Source organism: Apodemus sylvaticus, chromosome X (assembly GCF_947179515.1).
Source record: "Apodemus sylvaticus chromosome X, mApoSyl1.1, whole genome shotgun sequence".
Taxonomy (NCBI): Eukaryota; Metazoa; Chordata; class Mammalia; order Rodentia; family Muridae; genus Apodemus; species Apodemus sylvaticus.
The window spans coordinates 32,391,861-32,404,807 of record NC_067495.1 but is presented as its reverse complement, the minus strand read 5'-3'; the positions used below and the strand labels follow the sequence as shown (position 1 = coordinate 32,404,807).

Below are 12,947 nucleotides of genomic sequence, written 5' to 3'. Positions count from 1 at the left end.
GGTTTAATGAATCCTCCAACTTCTCAAGTGTCAAGAACTTCAGGCATGTGCCACTACACATGGTTCATTCATTATTTCTAATTCTGTTCAAGAGGGTATTTCTGTTCTTAGAATAGTAATAGTAGCAGCAGCAGCAGCAATAGTAGTACTAGTAATAATAATAATAATAGCCAAAAGAGCCCGCAAGTGTCTAAAACTGAAGAGTAGCCAGAGCAGTAGCTCCCTAATTCCCAGTATCTAGTCAGCCACCAGGGGCTGTCAGGGCATTTTTTTCCACCCAGGAGGGGCGGTGCATTCCTAAGATCTTAGCACTTGAGAAGCTGAAGCAGGAAGATTTGATGTTCAAGGTCATCAGTGGCTGCTTACTGATTTTGAAGCTTGCCCTGTGTGAGATCTTGTCTTCAAAACAAACAAGCAATGTAAATCTCCAGGCTTTTGCCCCTTCCAATTATTTTTCCTCCATACACAAGGAGTATCCAAATTACAAACTTGACCGCCTTACCATCCTGTGTTAGTGGTTTTCTGCTCTAGAATAAGTCTATGTTTGTTAATATGGCTTGCAAAGACCTTCCTCATGTCTCTTCTCACACTTCCACTTTAACGACTGCCATGCTCTTCTTGACAACAGATTTCTCCTGTGTCCACATTGCACTCTAGTGAGCTCCTCAACTGTGATGTTGTATTAGTTACTTCTTAATGCTATGACAAAACCCTATATCAAGGCAACTTAGAAGGTGTTTGAGCTTTGGAGGCTTAGAATCCATGATGGAAGAAGCATGCTGACAGGGGTAGCAGCTCACAAACTGCAAGCAGGGAGGCAGAGGGTGCTAACTTGAAACCTCAGAGCCTGTCCCCCAAGAGCACACTTCCTCCAAGAGCACACGTCCTAATCCTTCCCAAACATTCTACCAGCTGGGGACCAAGTATTGGAACATAGGAACTTATGGGGGCCGTTCTCATTCAAAGCACCACAGACATGTTCTCTTGTATCTTAGGGCTTTCTTCTTGTGTCTACCTGAGATGTTCTGCTTCCTCCATACCTTCTCAAACCGAGCTCCTGCCTATTCTTCAGGTCTTACCTTCCTCTTTAGAATCACTTGTGCTGGGCGGTGGTGGCGCATGCCTGCAATCCCAGCACTTGAGAGGCAGAGGCAGGCGGATTTCTGAGATCGAGGCCAGCCTGATCTACAGAGTGAGTTCCAGGACAGCCAGGGCTACACAGAGAAACCCTGTCTCAAAAAACCAAAATCAAAAAAAAAAAAAAAAAAAAAAAAAAACACGGGAAAAAAAAGAATCACTTTTACCAGCATTCAGGAGGCTGGAGCAGGATGATTGCCTCAAGTTTGAGGCTAAGCTAAGAGTACCAGGTCACTTGAAAGTACATGACAAAACTATCTCAAAAAAAGTAACAATCAAAATTGATATTTTTTAATCCTTTTTTAATAAATATTTTTATTAATTACTTTTATACACTCCATATTTTATTCCCCGCCCTGCCAACCCCTGTCCATCTTCCGACTGTTTCACATCCCATACCTCCTCCCCCTCCCCGTCTCCATGTGGATGTTCCCACCCACCACCCCACCTGACCTAAACTCCCTGGGGCCTCCAGACTCTTGAGGGTTAGGTACATCATCTCTGAAAGACCCAGCAGTCTTCTGTTGTATGTGTGCTAGGGGCCTCGCATCAGCTGGTGTATGTTGCCTGTTTGGTGGGCCAGTATTTAAGAGATCCCAGGGGTCCAGATTAATTGAGACTGCTGGTCCTCTTAACAGGGTCGCCACCCTCAGCTTCATTTAGCCTTCCCTAATTCAACAGCAGGGGTCAGCTGCTTCTGTCCATTGGTTGGGTGCAGATATCTGCATCTGACTCTTTCGTCTGCTTGTAGGGTTGTCCAGAGTGCAGTCATGCTAGGACCCTTTTTGTGACTGCTCCATAGCCTCAGTAATAGTGTCAGGCCTTGGGACCTCCCTTGAGCTGGATCCCACTTTGGGCCTGTTGCTGGACCTTCTTTTCCTCAGGCTCCTCTCCATTTCCATCCCTGTAATTCTTTCAGACAGGAACAATTATGGGTCAGAGTTGTGACTGTGGGATGGCTCCCCCTCTCCCTCATTTGATGCCCTGTCTTCCTGCTGGAGGTGGACTCTACAATTTCCCTTTCCCCACTGTAGGGTATTTCATCTAAGGACCCTCCCTTTGAGTCCTGAGAGTCTCTAGTGCATTCTGGAGGGTCCCCCAACCTCCTATCTCCTGAGGTTGCCTGTTTCCCTTCTTTCTGCTGGCCCTCAGGGCTTCAGTCCTTTTCCCTCCCCCAATGTCAGATCAGGTTCTCCTCTCCTCCTTCTCCCCAGCCCCCATCTACTTTCCCTCCCAAGTCCCTCCCTCCCTCCCTACTTGTGATTGCTTTCTTCTCCCTCCGATGTAGGACTGAGGTGTCCTCACTTGAGCACTTCAGTTTGTTGACCTTTTTGAGTTCTGTGGAATGTATCTCAGGTAGTCTGTACTGGGTTTTTTTTTGGGGGGGGGTTGTTTTGTTTTGGCTAATATCCACTTATTAGTGAGTACACACCATGCATGTTCTTTTTGGTCTGAGTTGCTTCACTCAGGATGATATTTTCTAATTCCATCCATTTGCCTGCAAAACTCAGGATGTCCTCGTTCTTAATAGCTAAGTAGTATTCCATTGTGTAAATGAACCATTCTTCTGTCGTGGGACATCTAGGTTGTTTCCAGCTTCTGGCTATCACCAATAAGGCTGCTATGAACATATTATAACATGTGCCCCTGTGGCATGGTGGGGCATCTTTTGGGTATATTCCCAAGAGTGGTATAGCTGGGTCTTCAGGAAGATCTAAACTTGACATTTTTAAAGCCATCTCCTGGTTTATGTTCTTCTAGCTGCAATTGGCACCTGTTTGTCCCTTGCTTTCTAACTGATTCTTTGTCTCTCCTTCACTGAACTAATGCTCCTGACTTAGGGTTTCTATTCCTGCACAAAACATCGTGACCAAGAAGCAAGTTGTGGAGGAAAGGGTTTATTCTGCTTACACTTCCACATTGCAGTTCATCACCAAAGGAGGTCAGGACTGGAACTCAAGCAGGTCAGGAAGCAGGAGCTGATGCAGAGGCCATGGAGGGATGTTTCTTACTGGCTTGCTTCCCCTGGACTGGTCAGCCTGCTCTCTTATAGAAGCCAGGACTACCAGCCCAGAGATGGCACCACCCACAAGGGGCCCTCCCAGCCTTGATCACTAATTGAGAAAATGCCTTACAGCTGGATCTCATGGAGGCACTTCCCCAACTGAGGCTCCTTTCTCTGTGATAACTTGACACACGAAACCGGCCAGTACAGCTCCCTAAGTCCAGAGTTCTCTAAATGTTATAAACCTCTAGAATTAGAGCAGAGCTAAGAAAAACCAGAGTAAACTGATCCTTTGCACCACAACATTATGGTACTCAGGGAAAAGAGAGGAGAGATTGAAGTTTTGTTTTTCTCACAAACCTATTGCAAAAAATGCTTTATGGCCAAAGGACTGCCTCCAGGAAACACAGCATCATAAAAGCTGAAGAAAAGTGCTGATGCCAGAGATATGGGAGAAGAAAAGGAAACTTAACCTTGTCTTATTCTTCTCCTTCACCTGATAGGACCTGGTGTCAAAGATGCTTCATGTAGATCCTCATCAGAGACTGACTGCTGCTCTGGTGCTCAGACATCCTTGGATTGTCCACTGGGACCAACTACCACAATACCAACTAAACAGACAGGATGCACCGCATCTCGTAAAGGTGAACAGCCCTATGTATACCCAGTCATTGCTTTCTGTGTGGCCTCCAGGGTGGGCAAGGCCAGCTAAGCCTCCAAGGATCCTTTGTCCATGCCTGAGAAACTTTCTCTTTCATCTTGTTCCTAAGTTCTAGTGTGGGAGTCAAATCCATGAGTGTCTAACATGTCGGGGTGGGGACACAAGGCCTACCAGAATGTCAGTAATTAAGCTAACTAAAGAAAATGTTTGCTTTCTGTCATTCTGTCCACAGATGTTCACTATCAGTAAGGACAGAATCTGTGAATTTTTCCAACTGAAATATCATGGTTTATAGCCTCTCATATTACAGGATTATAAAGACAAATCAAATGGCCCTAAGAAAAATGAGGAGTGCTCTACTTGAGCCCCTCTCTGTTCTTTCTCATATAAAATTTCAACCTCTCACGTGGGCCTCAGTTTTAGTTAAATCTGAAATATTCACCAAATGTCATTCTCATTATGAGACTGGTAAAGATCTATATTCGTTTACATAAGAACAATTCCTAGGGGCAAACCTTTATTTTATATTTGCGTCCCTGGCATTTTCGTTGTAACCTTCCTTTCCTTTTCCCAGGGTGCCATGGCAGCTACATACTCTGCTTTAAACCGCAATCAGTCACCAGTGTTGGAACCGGTGGGCCGCTCTACTCTTGCTCAGCGGAGAGGGATTAAAAAAATCACCTCAACAGCCCTGTGAAGTGACCTCAGTGAGATGTTTGGTACCATGATGTAAGCTGATAGCACAAGTTCTGGCGACAGGTAGCACATACCTGAGAGACACCTGCAAGCACACACTGTCCCAGCTGGTACCCACAATGCTGCTGCTCCTGCTGCTCCTGCTTCATCTCTTCTCGCTTTAATTGATTGTTAGCAAGTTAGATTTTCCTGGAGCTCCGAAATGAAAATGGAAACATGATGAAGATCTATTCACTGAATCAATAAAAATAATGAACACATGAATACCACCTAAAATACACTGAATAAAAGTACTCTACACCATATAGCATTATTTTTATAGGAAATATTTCATGTCCCCTAAATATTCTTTGTTAGTTATAGGGATGGACAGTTTATGTTAAGCACTTAGCTTAAACAATTCATTTATATTAGCACTGTATCCCTTGTGCCATCCAACATTTTGTATGTTTTTGTAAACAGTTCATATACAGTACATTTCTGTACTGCTTTCTTTAATGTATACATGCCTTGTTTAACTTGGAGTCTACTAATCAATTGACTATTAAATCTGGATAAATAGTTCACCTGGATTAACAGTATTGTTGGAAAACCTTAAAGATGGCCAGATTGATTGAACAGCTATTGAATGTAATTCTTTCAAATTGTACATATCGCCCCATCTGTTTCACAGGTTGATCCATTTGTTCTTCAAGTCAGGTGCTCTGTCAGACTAACTAGAGAGCTGTTAATAGGAGAGGAAGTTGGTGTGTGTACGTGGCACGAAATCAGTAATATACCTATGAAGTCAGTCCATAGACTTTGATTTCTTAGGGTTTCTTTCCCCTAATTAAAAAAAGTAGTCCTTGCACTTTTAACCTTATGTAGCCCTCATAATTAGTATTTGGCATATAATTTGAAAAATTGCCTTTATACATCAAAGGCCTTTAAAAGAATCATAGTAAAGAAATTAGAGAAGGAAATCTTAGCAATTGGTAATAAAAGCCTTATTGGATATTTCATGTTTAAATAGATATTCTATATTAAACACTGATTTGAATGTAATAAAGGCCACAGGCCTCCATATAAAATTGGATTAAACTTTCTTATTTTAGGGAATAAAATATTCTTCATCAAACAATATCTGTTGTAACCTAAAGTCATAGCCGTGGAAGGCTGAATGATCAGCACTGTTTTCTGAATCCCTGTTGATGATTTATAGCCATACGATTTTTCCTTTGACTACAGTAGTCACCAGATTTCATAATGGCCCCTAGCTGCACTTCAAGTGCACTATTCAGTATTTACATCTAACTTGGTAGTTTCTGGTTTCATTTAACAACAACAAAAAGCCTCTATCCATCATTACCCATATCTTTGACACACTACACAGTGTACATTAATATGTGATGTGATAAACATGAGCAAAGAAAAAGTGACTTAACTTCACTCATCAGGCATGTGCCCCAAAACATGTGAGTCCTTTACTGCTTTTTGCAGTTCATAAAAAGCAGTCCTTATTTTCTCTGCTACTAAAGAGAAAGAGAAAATCTCTTAATTCCCCCTTTGCCCAAGCAACACAAAATGATGATTGCATAGAAACCAAATGTATGCTCCTTTTCTAACTGGAAAGAAGTTCTACATACCATCTATTTAATTTCTTGAGTATATGGATGCTAACTATTCAAGGTTGCTTTCCATCACCCAGCAAGAAAGCCTTTCCCCCCTCCTCTAGTCAATGTGTCCAGTTCTTCTATTTATTGTATCTCCCATTTAATTTTTCCTCATAACACCATGCTGCCTTTCCTTCATATTATCACCCAAGCAGGAGCTAAAGTCATTATTTCTTCATGGCAGTCTTCTACTATATTATATTGCGAAGTTGATTTCCTTTAAGAAGAATTGCCTCCTTTATCTAGTCAAACTGCAGTTTTATTGGAGAAAAGCAATACATTCATAAATCTGAAGGCTTCCTACTGACAAAGCTGGTTAGGAGCATAAGTGATTGCATCTGTGGCTTTCATGTTCACATTGTCTTTGGGCAGATGCAGCTGACAATGTAGTGCTTGTGCTGGGTTAGCCTTTCCTTTCCCTTCACAAAGTCCATTTGTCACTGGCCACTGTACTTAATGGCTCCTGAAGTCTTCCACCTTTCAGCCATCCCTGCCAGTTTCTAGGACTTATCCTAGAGTTGTTGGTCCAGATTTTATATTTCACTGAAGGAAGGAACTAAACTAACAGGCCTCTTTATAGACATCTCTTGGTTTACGATGCAAAATAATATCCCAGACAATAGAAATGCATTTTAACATAGTCAAGCACACACTGGAAACGATGAGTTACAATACTGTGTGTTTTGCATCTTCCCTTTCAAGTGATGATATTAAATTAAGGTAAGTTTTTTTTTTTACTCTTTATGAATCATTTCAGCTCCTTCTGTTTAAAAGGGTATCTTCTAAGTGCATATTCCCTTAAATTTAACAGATGTGAAGTAAATCTTATTCTCACAAGCCACCCAAAAGTCTAAAAATAATTTTAGCAAGACCCAAAGTCAAGAAGCTGTGAGGCTGGCATATGGAAGAGTCAGTTCTGAGTGTCTGGAGGGAGGATGTTGGGTATTTGCAGTAGTTTCCACATTTCACATACATTGCACGCCAAAGAACAGGGTGGGAGCAGGAGCGGGGGGTCAACAATTTCCCATCTGTTCTTTAGATGTGGCTTTTGTTGGGATCAGAAGACATCAAGAGAAATGGGGGTTGTCCTCTAAGCTGTGCACATACTGTCAGCCTAGGAAGAATTTGAACAGAGAGTAGGTACAGAAGCTTCAAAAGAAGGCATGTGTTTGATAGGGAAAGGACCAGGGTTGGTGAATCCTGGAATGATAATTGCAAAAGGCTTTCTAGACTTTGGGGCCTTGGTATAAGATGTCCTTAATTACTGTGGGGGCCAGTAACACACATTTCAACATGACTTTGGTAGTCTCCATTCCCTGGCTTTATGAATTACCTACACTTTCAGGTTGTTTTTCTGTATTTTATAAAATAATTTCTATCTTACTATGGTGTTGAAAATTTGAGACTTGGGAAAGTATTCAGAGAGCTCTGGAATGCAAAGGATCAAAACGGCTCTCTTTTCTGTGACTCACAAAAACAATGGATTTCATGGCTGATCTTGGTGCTTAAACCAGGAAGGTCCAGTCTAACTCTATCTGTTCCTCTGCAAGATCCAACTCCTGTGACTAACCTGGATGTATACTTTGAGCCTTATTTAATTCAGAGAAGTTGACTTAATTCAGTGTTTTTATTTCAATGAAAACAGTCCTCTTTCAACCCCAGGTTACTTATTACATTTTGCTGATCTCCCCCAAGAGATCATTGGTGGAGACCAATTAATGAAGGAGTGAATTCAGTTTCTTAAAACTGTGGTATTCTACAGAGCCACACCTAACCACTTTTTCCAGTGAAGAATCTACACAATAATACCGAAATATGGATGGCCAAGAAGAATCTGTATCTACAGTGTGCTTTGTGTGTTTTTGACACTGCTGTATTTTGTGTTGCCAAGTGACTTGTAACTGGTTCCAAAGTGACCGTTCTTTAAAATTTCTAGTGATTAAGTCAACTTAAATTTTTGTAAAACATGGTGTCACTATAGGTCTCACAATACCACTTTTATTCCAGTCTTTAACTGTTCATAATGGGCATAGCAAGGGTTGGAGTGAGAGCCTACTTCCTACCTCTTAAGGCACTTTCCTCATTGTTTTGCCATATAACCTTGAACTGCATGATAAGCTGTTGAAATATCCATGACTTTTCCCAGAGCAACTAGCAAGGTATATGAAATTTTGGCTAGAGATTAGTGGGAAGGAAAATTTAGAGGTTTAAGTCCAGATGTATGAACCTCAAAAAATGTCTTCTAAACACACATACCATTTAAGTACAATATATGGAAATGTATTTGAGCAGAGAGTCACTATAATAGTTCTCTCTAAGTAGATTAGTTCAATGTCCAATGAAAGTGAACATCTTTATTCCTATATTATTATAGTACTGGATGAACTGTATACTGAGTTTTTCAAACAAGTATTTAAAGTAGAACTTTTAAGTACAGAGCAAGGGCATGAGGATAAAGACTTTGGGTTGTGTTTCTGTAAGTGTATTTTACCATATAAAGCTTTGTTTCTTAAGTTTTAAAAAATGGTTTCAAAGTATTGCCATTCATTAGCACCCTTAATGATTATGAGTGATGAGTGTGTAACTTGAAATCATATACATGTATTAGTTTATCTTAACTTTTTGCCCTAAATAAAAGGGAAGGTGTACACCTAAAAGATGTAATTATTTTGCATTTTTGGCCATGGGTGGGAATGGGGTGGGTATCTACTTGAGCAGTTTTTAAAAAAGAAAAAAATCAGAAATATTTTTCTACTATTATATATGATCTTCCTTTATACTAGTTTATCTCCAGTAAGGCATGCCAGAAGCCCAAGCAAGGTACCATATCAAGGGTTCTTACGTGCTGTACCTTTCATTGGTGGGTAAATCGCATCAGATGCTTGGCATTGTGGCCATAGTTATGAAGTGCTTGTGAGGATCAGATTTCACTGAATACTAATTTGTTTTACTTAAGAGTTTAATCTGGGAAGTTTGCAAATCATACTATTAATGTGTAATCTAATCTCTTTCCAATGTATCCATGAATAATCCTGGAACAATATTGCTTGTAATCCTGTCACAGAACAGGTTTTGTAATCTTTAAAAGAAATGGAAATTTATATAATAAAGTTTCAAGTAAAGCATGTACGTCCATTTTATCTAATTATTTTAGCTATGTGATTAGAACTCTACAATATAAAATTTTCTATCCAAATTGTTTTTATAAAATTGTATTGATAGAATTTAAATCAGGAATATTTCTAATTTAATAAGTGCAAAATAATTTTGCTATGCATCATCTTAGAATTATGTGGGCAGAACATCTTCCCCAACATTAGGCCAGGCACAAATGAAAAATCTAGAAAAATCTTTTTCTAGGAGTCCACAACTACCAGACTTGGCCCTAAAAATTCCCCTACTCCTTTGTTATCTCAGTTCTCCTTTGGGTTTTCTATTCTATCCATAGTGAACCTGGTAACCTCAGAATTGATCACCCAAACCTCCTTGCTTTTGTAATGTACCTATGGAACAAAACTCAAGTCTTTGCTTCTTGGTTAAGTCTATCTGCATCTCTAGGTGTTGCATGAAACTATACAAGTATGCAAATGGCACTGCAAGTTTCTGGTTTTTAATTGCACTTAAGTCCTTACAGTATTTGTCCATCATGTTTTCCTTATTGAAATCAGCTCTCCTATTTCATTTTCTTTTTTAAATAAGTTTGTTGGGGAGGGGTAGAGAGGTGTTTTGGTTTCCTTTGGTTTTGGACTTTAGAGACAGGATTTCACACAGTAAATCTCAGTCTGCAACTGAGCATATATACTAGCCTAGCCTCAAACTTGCAGCAGTCCTGACTCGGCTTCCAGAGTGCTGGGATTCCAGGCATGCACCACCCCTCTGAGGCCCATTTGTTTTCAAAATATTTTTGTTGAGATATAATTCATATATATCACAGTTTGCCTATTTAAAACTTACAATTCAGTCTTTTTAGCACATTTGCAGAGTTGCAGGGCCATCATGATAGCATAGTTTTAGAACATGTCATCATCCCCAAAGAAAATTTGTATCCTAAACTAGCACAGCTGTTGTTCGTGGACAATTGCAATACCTCATAGATAGTTTTCGTTTCTATCTTTGTCCCCTACCGTCATTCTTAACACATGAGCCAAATGATCTGTTTAAAGCTACCAAGGGTTACAAGTGATCTGGTATCCTTACATCTCTAATCCTGGTCTTCTCTCCCAAACTGCTCCCTGGCTCGCTGCATTCATCGTCATGCCATCTGTTCTAATTTGTTGTCTGTTGTGATAAACACCATAAACACTTGGGGAGCAAGTTGGGGAGGAGAGGATTTCTTTGGCTTCCTGATCATAGTCCTAGAGGGAACTTAGGGCAGGAACTGAAGCTGAGGGCACTGAAGAATGCTCCTTGCTGACTTGCCCTCTCTATGGCTTGCTCAGCCTGCTTTCATACACAGCCAAAGTCCACCAGCCCAGGAGCAGCCCACAGTGGGCTGGACATCACACAACAAACAGTAATCAAAATGCCCCACAAAGACATCCTCATGAAGGTAATTCCTCCGTTGAGATTCTCCCTTCCCCTGTAGCTCCAGTTTGTGCTAAGTTGGCAAAAACTAAGCAGCACACTGGCCTGGGTCGTTCTTGACCATAAGTGTAGGTGCTGTACACGGGGCCCTTGCCCTTCCTGTTTCCCCTGCTGTAGTAGTTTGGGTTCTCTAGAGTCACAGAATGTATGGGCAGTCTCTATATAGTTAGGGAATTTGTCGATGACTTACAGTCTATAGTCCAACTCCCCAAAAATGGGCAGCAGCAGCTGTGGATGGAAGTCCAAGGATCTAGCAGTTGCTCAGTCCCACAAGGCAAGCAGGCAAGGAAGAGTGAGTAAATCTTCCTTCTTCCAATGTCCTTATAGATCTCCATCAGAGGGTGTGGCCCAGATTAAAGGCCACACCTTTAATCCCAGATGATCTTGAACTCGGAGATCTCCTTGTCTTAATCTTCTGGAATTCATAGCCACTATGCTTCAAGATCTCCATGCCAAGATCCAGGTCAGAAACTTATATCTCTGAGCCTCCAGATTAGGATCATAGGTGAGCCTTCCAATTCTAGATTGTAGTTCATTCCAGATATAGTCAAGTTGACAACCAGGAATAGCCACTACACCTACCTACACATTTCTGACCAATATACACATGACATCCTCCTCCTCAGTTATTCTGATAAACACATGTAGGGATCTCGCTAAAGGAGACCAAAAAAAAAAAGCTGATTTGTATTTTCTCCTATGAGACTTTACATTAAGTACTTGACTTTTAAACATACAGTTGTACACTTCGGGTCTGGTTACTTGTGTTCTAGGCTAAACACCTGGCATATTGCATTAATTCCTGTGATGAGAAAACTGAGGCTGACAAAGATGAGCTAGTTGTCTCGGATCATAGAGTAAGAAGTTTTGTAAAATCTGTTTTAACTTGGGTCTCTATAAACTCCAAAGCCCAATCTTAGGGGCGTCTGGAGTTTGGGCCATCTCCACACCGTAGAGATGGAGGAGGCGTGAGCTACACAGCGAGCCCTGCCTGCCCCCCAAAAGCCTGTAGGTTGAAAAAATACAAATGAAAAGAGAACACTGGAACCTTTTGGTTCCCCTGTCGTTTTTCATTTCTTGAGAGCTGGTCTCACTGTATATGTATATGTAAACTCAGAGTCTCCTGCTGCCTCAGACTCGGAGTGCTGGGTTAAAGGTGTGTAGTAACATGCCTGCTTTCCCTGTCATCTTTTAATTATACTCTGAGAAATCTATCTGCCGCTGAGTTTCTCAGCGGGGCAGGAGCTGTAGGATGTTTTCCAGCAGCTCTGGCCTCTATTCAGGCATCAACATCATCCCTTCCTTCCTCCACTCCTGACAAGCAGAAATGCCTCCAGACAGTGCCAAATGTCCACAGTGGAGAAGTACTGTTAGATCATTAGACCTTCTTTCTCTCTCATTTAGTCTCCTTCCCTATAGAATGCTAAAATGCGGATGTTTCCAAAAAGGTCATTTAAAATAAGCCTACCTGTACATTTATATTATTGCCAGAATGGAGGGCTATGTGTGGCGGGCAGAGGACAACTTTGTAGAGTTGCTTCTCTGCTTCCATGGGTTCCAGAAACTGAACTCAGCTTGCTGGGTTTTCCTGGGAAGTGCATTTCCCTACTGAGCCATCTTGCTGGCCTGAATAAACCCTAGTTTGAAGTGAAGTGATCTGCTCTGAGGAGTGCAGTATTCCTTTGCAGGAACCACCAGAACAAAGACTGGGAGAGTGAGTTGTTTAAACATCAAAAATGTACCTTCTGTTCCTACTCTCTCTCTTGCCTCTTGCCCCGCAGCTCCCCCCCTCTCTTCCTCCCCTCCCCTCCCCTCTCTATGTGGTCATGGCCGGCCTCTACTTCTCCACTCCTTCTCTCTGCCTTTCCTATCCTCTTAACTCCCCTCCCGATGCCCTGAATAAACTCTATTCTATACTAAAAAAAAAAAAAAAAAAAAAAGTACGTTCTGTTGACTGTTATTTGTTTTGAGGTCAGGGTCTATGTAACCCAGGCTAGCCTGGAACTCACTACGTAGCCCAGCTTTCTCCTAATTTTGCAGCAATCTTCCTGCCTCAGTTTCACAGGTGCTAGGATTATAGGCATGAACTCCCAGGCCTGCCTAGTACTTTTATTAAGTTTCAAAGACTCCAGCTTTGCGCAGTGGCAGTATCGTAGCCAATGAGGTTTATCTGAGGCGCGATTATTGCTAATTGAAAACTTTTCCCAGTTTC

General features: G+C 41.4%; 1 protein-coding gene and 1 pseudogene across 6 annotated transcripts in view; both read left to right on the top strand.

The window, feature by feature from the left end:
* The window catches only part of Rps6ka3 (ribosomal protein S6 kinase A3), a 105,149-nt gene extending 95,869 nt beyond the window's left edge, over window positions 1-9,280 (top strand). For all 6 annotated transcript variants that reach the window (XM_052170423.1, XM_052170428.1, XM_052170426.1 and 3 more), the window contains 2 exons: window positions 3,646-3,786; window positions 4,378-9,280. In XM_052170423.1, coding sequence (XP_052026383.1) covers window positions 3,646-3,786; window positions 4,378-4,500 — 264 coding nt within the window. In that variant the 3' untranslated portion in view covers window positions 4,501-9,280. The remainder of the gene's footprint in view (window positions 1-3,645; window positions 3,787-4,377) is intronic.
* Window positions 9,281-12,865: 3,585 nt separating this feature from the next.
* On the top strand, window positions 12,866-12,947 carry LOC127675987 (uncharacterized; annotated as a pseudogene).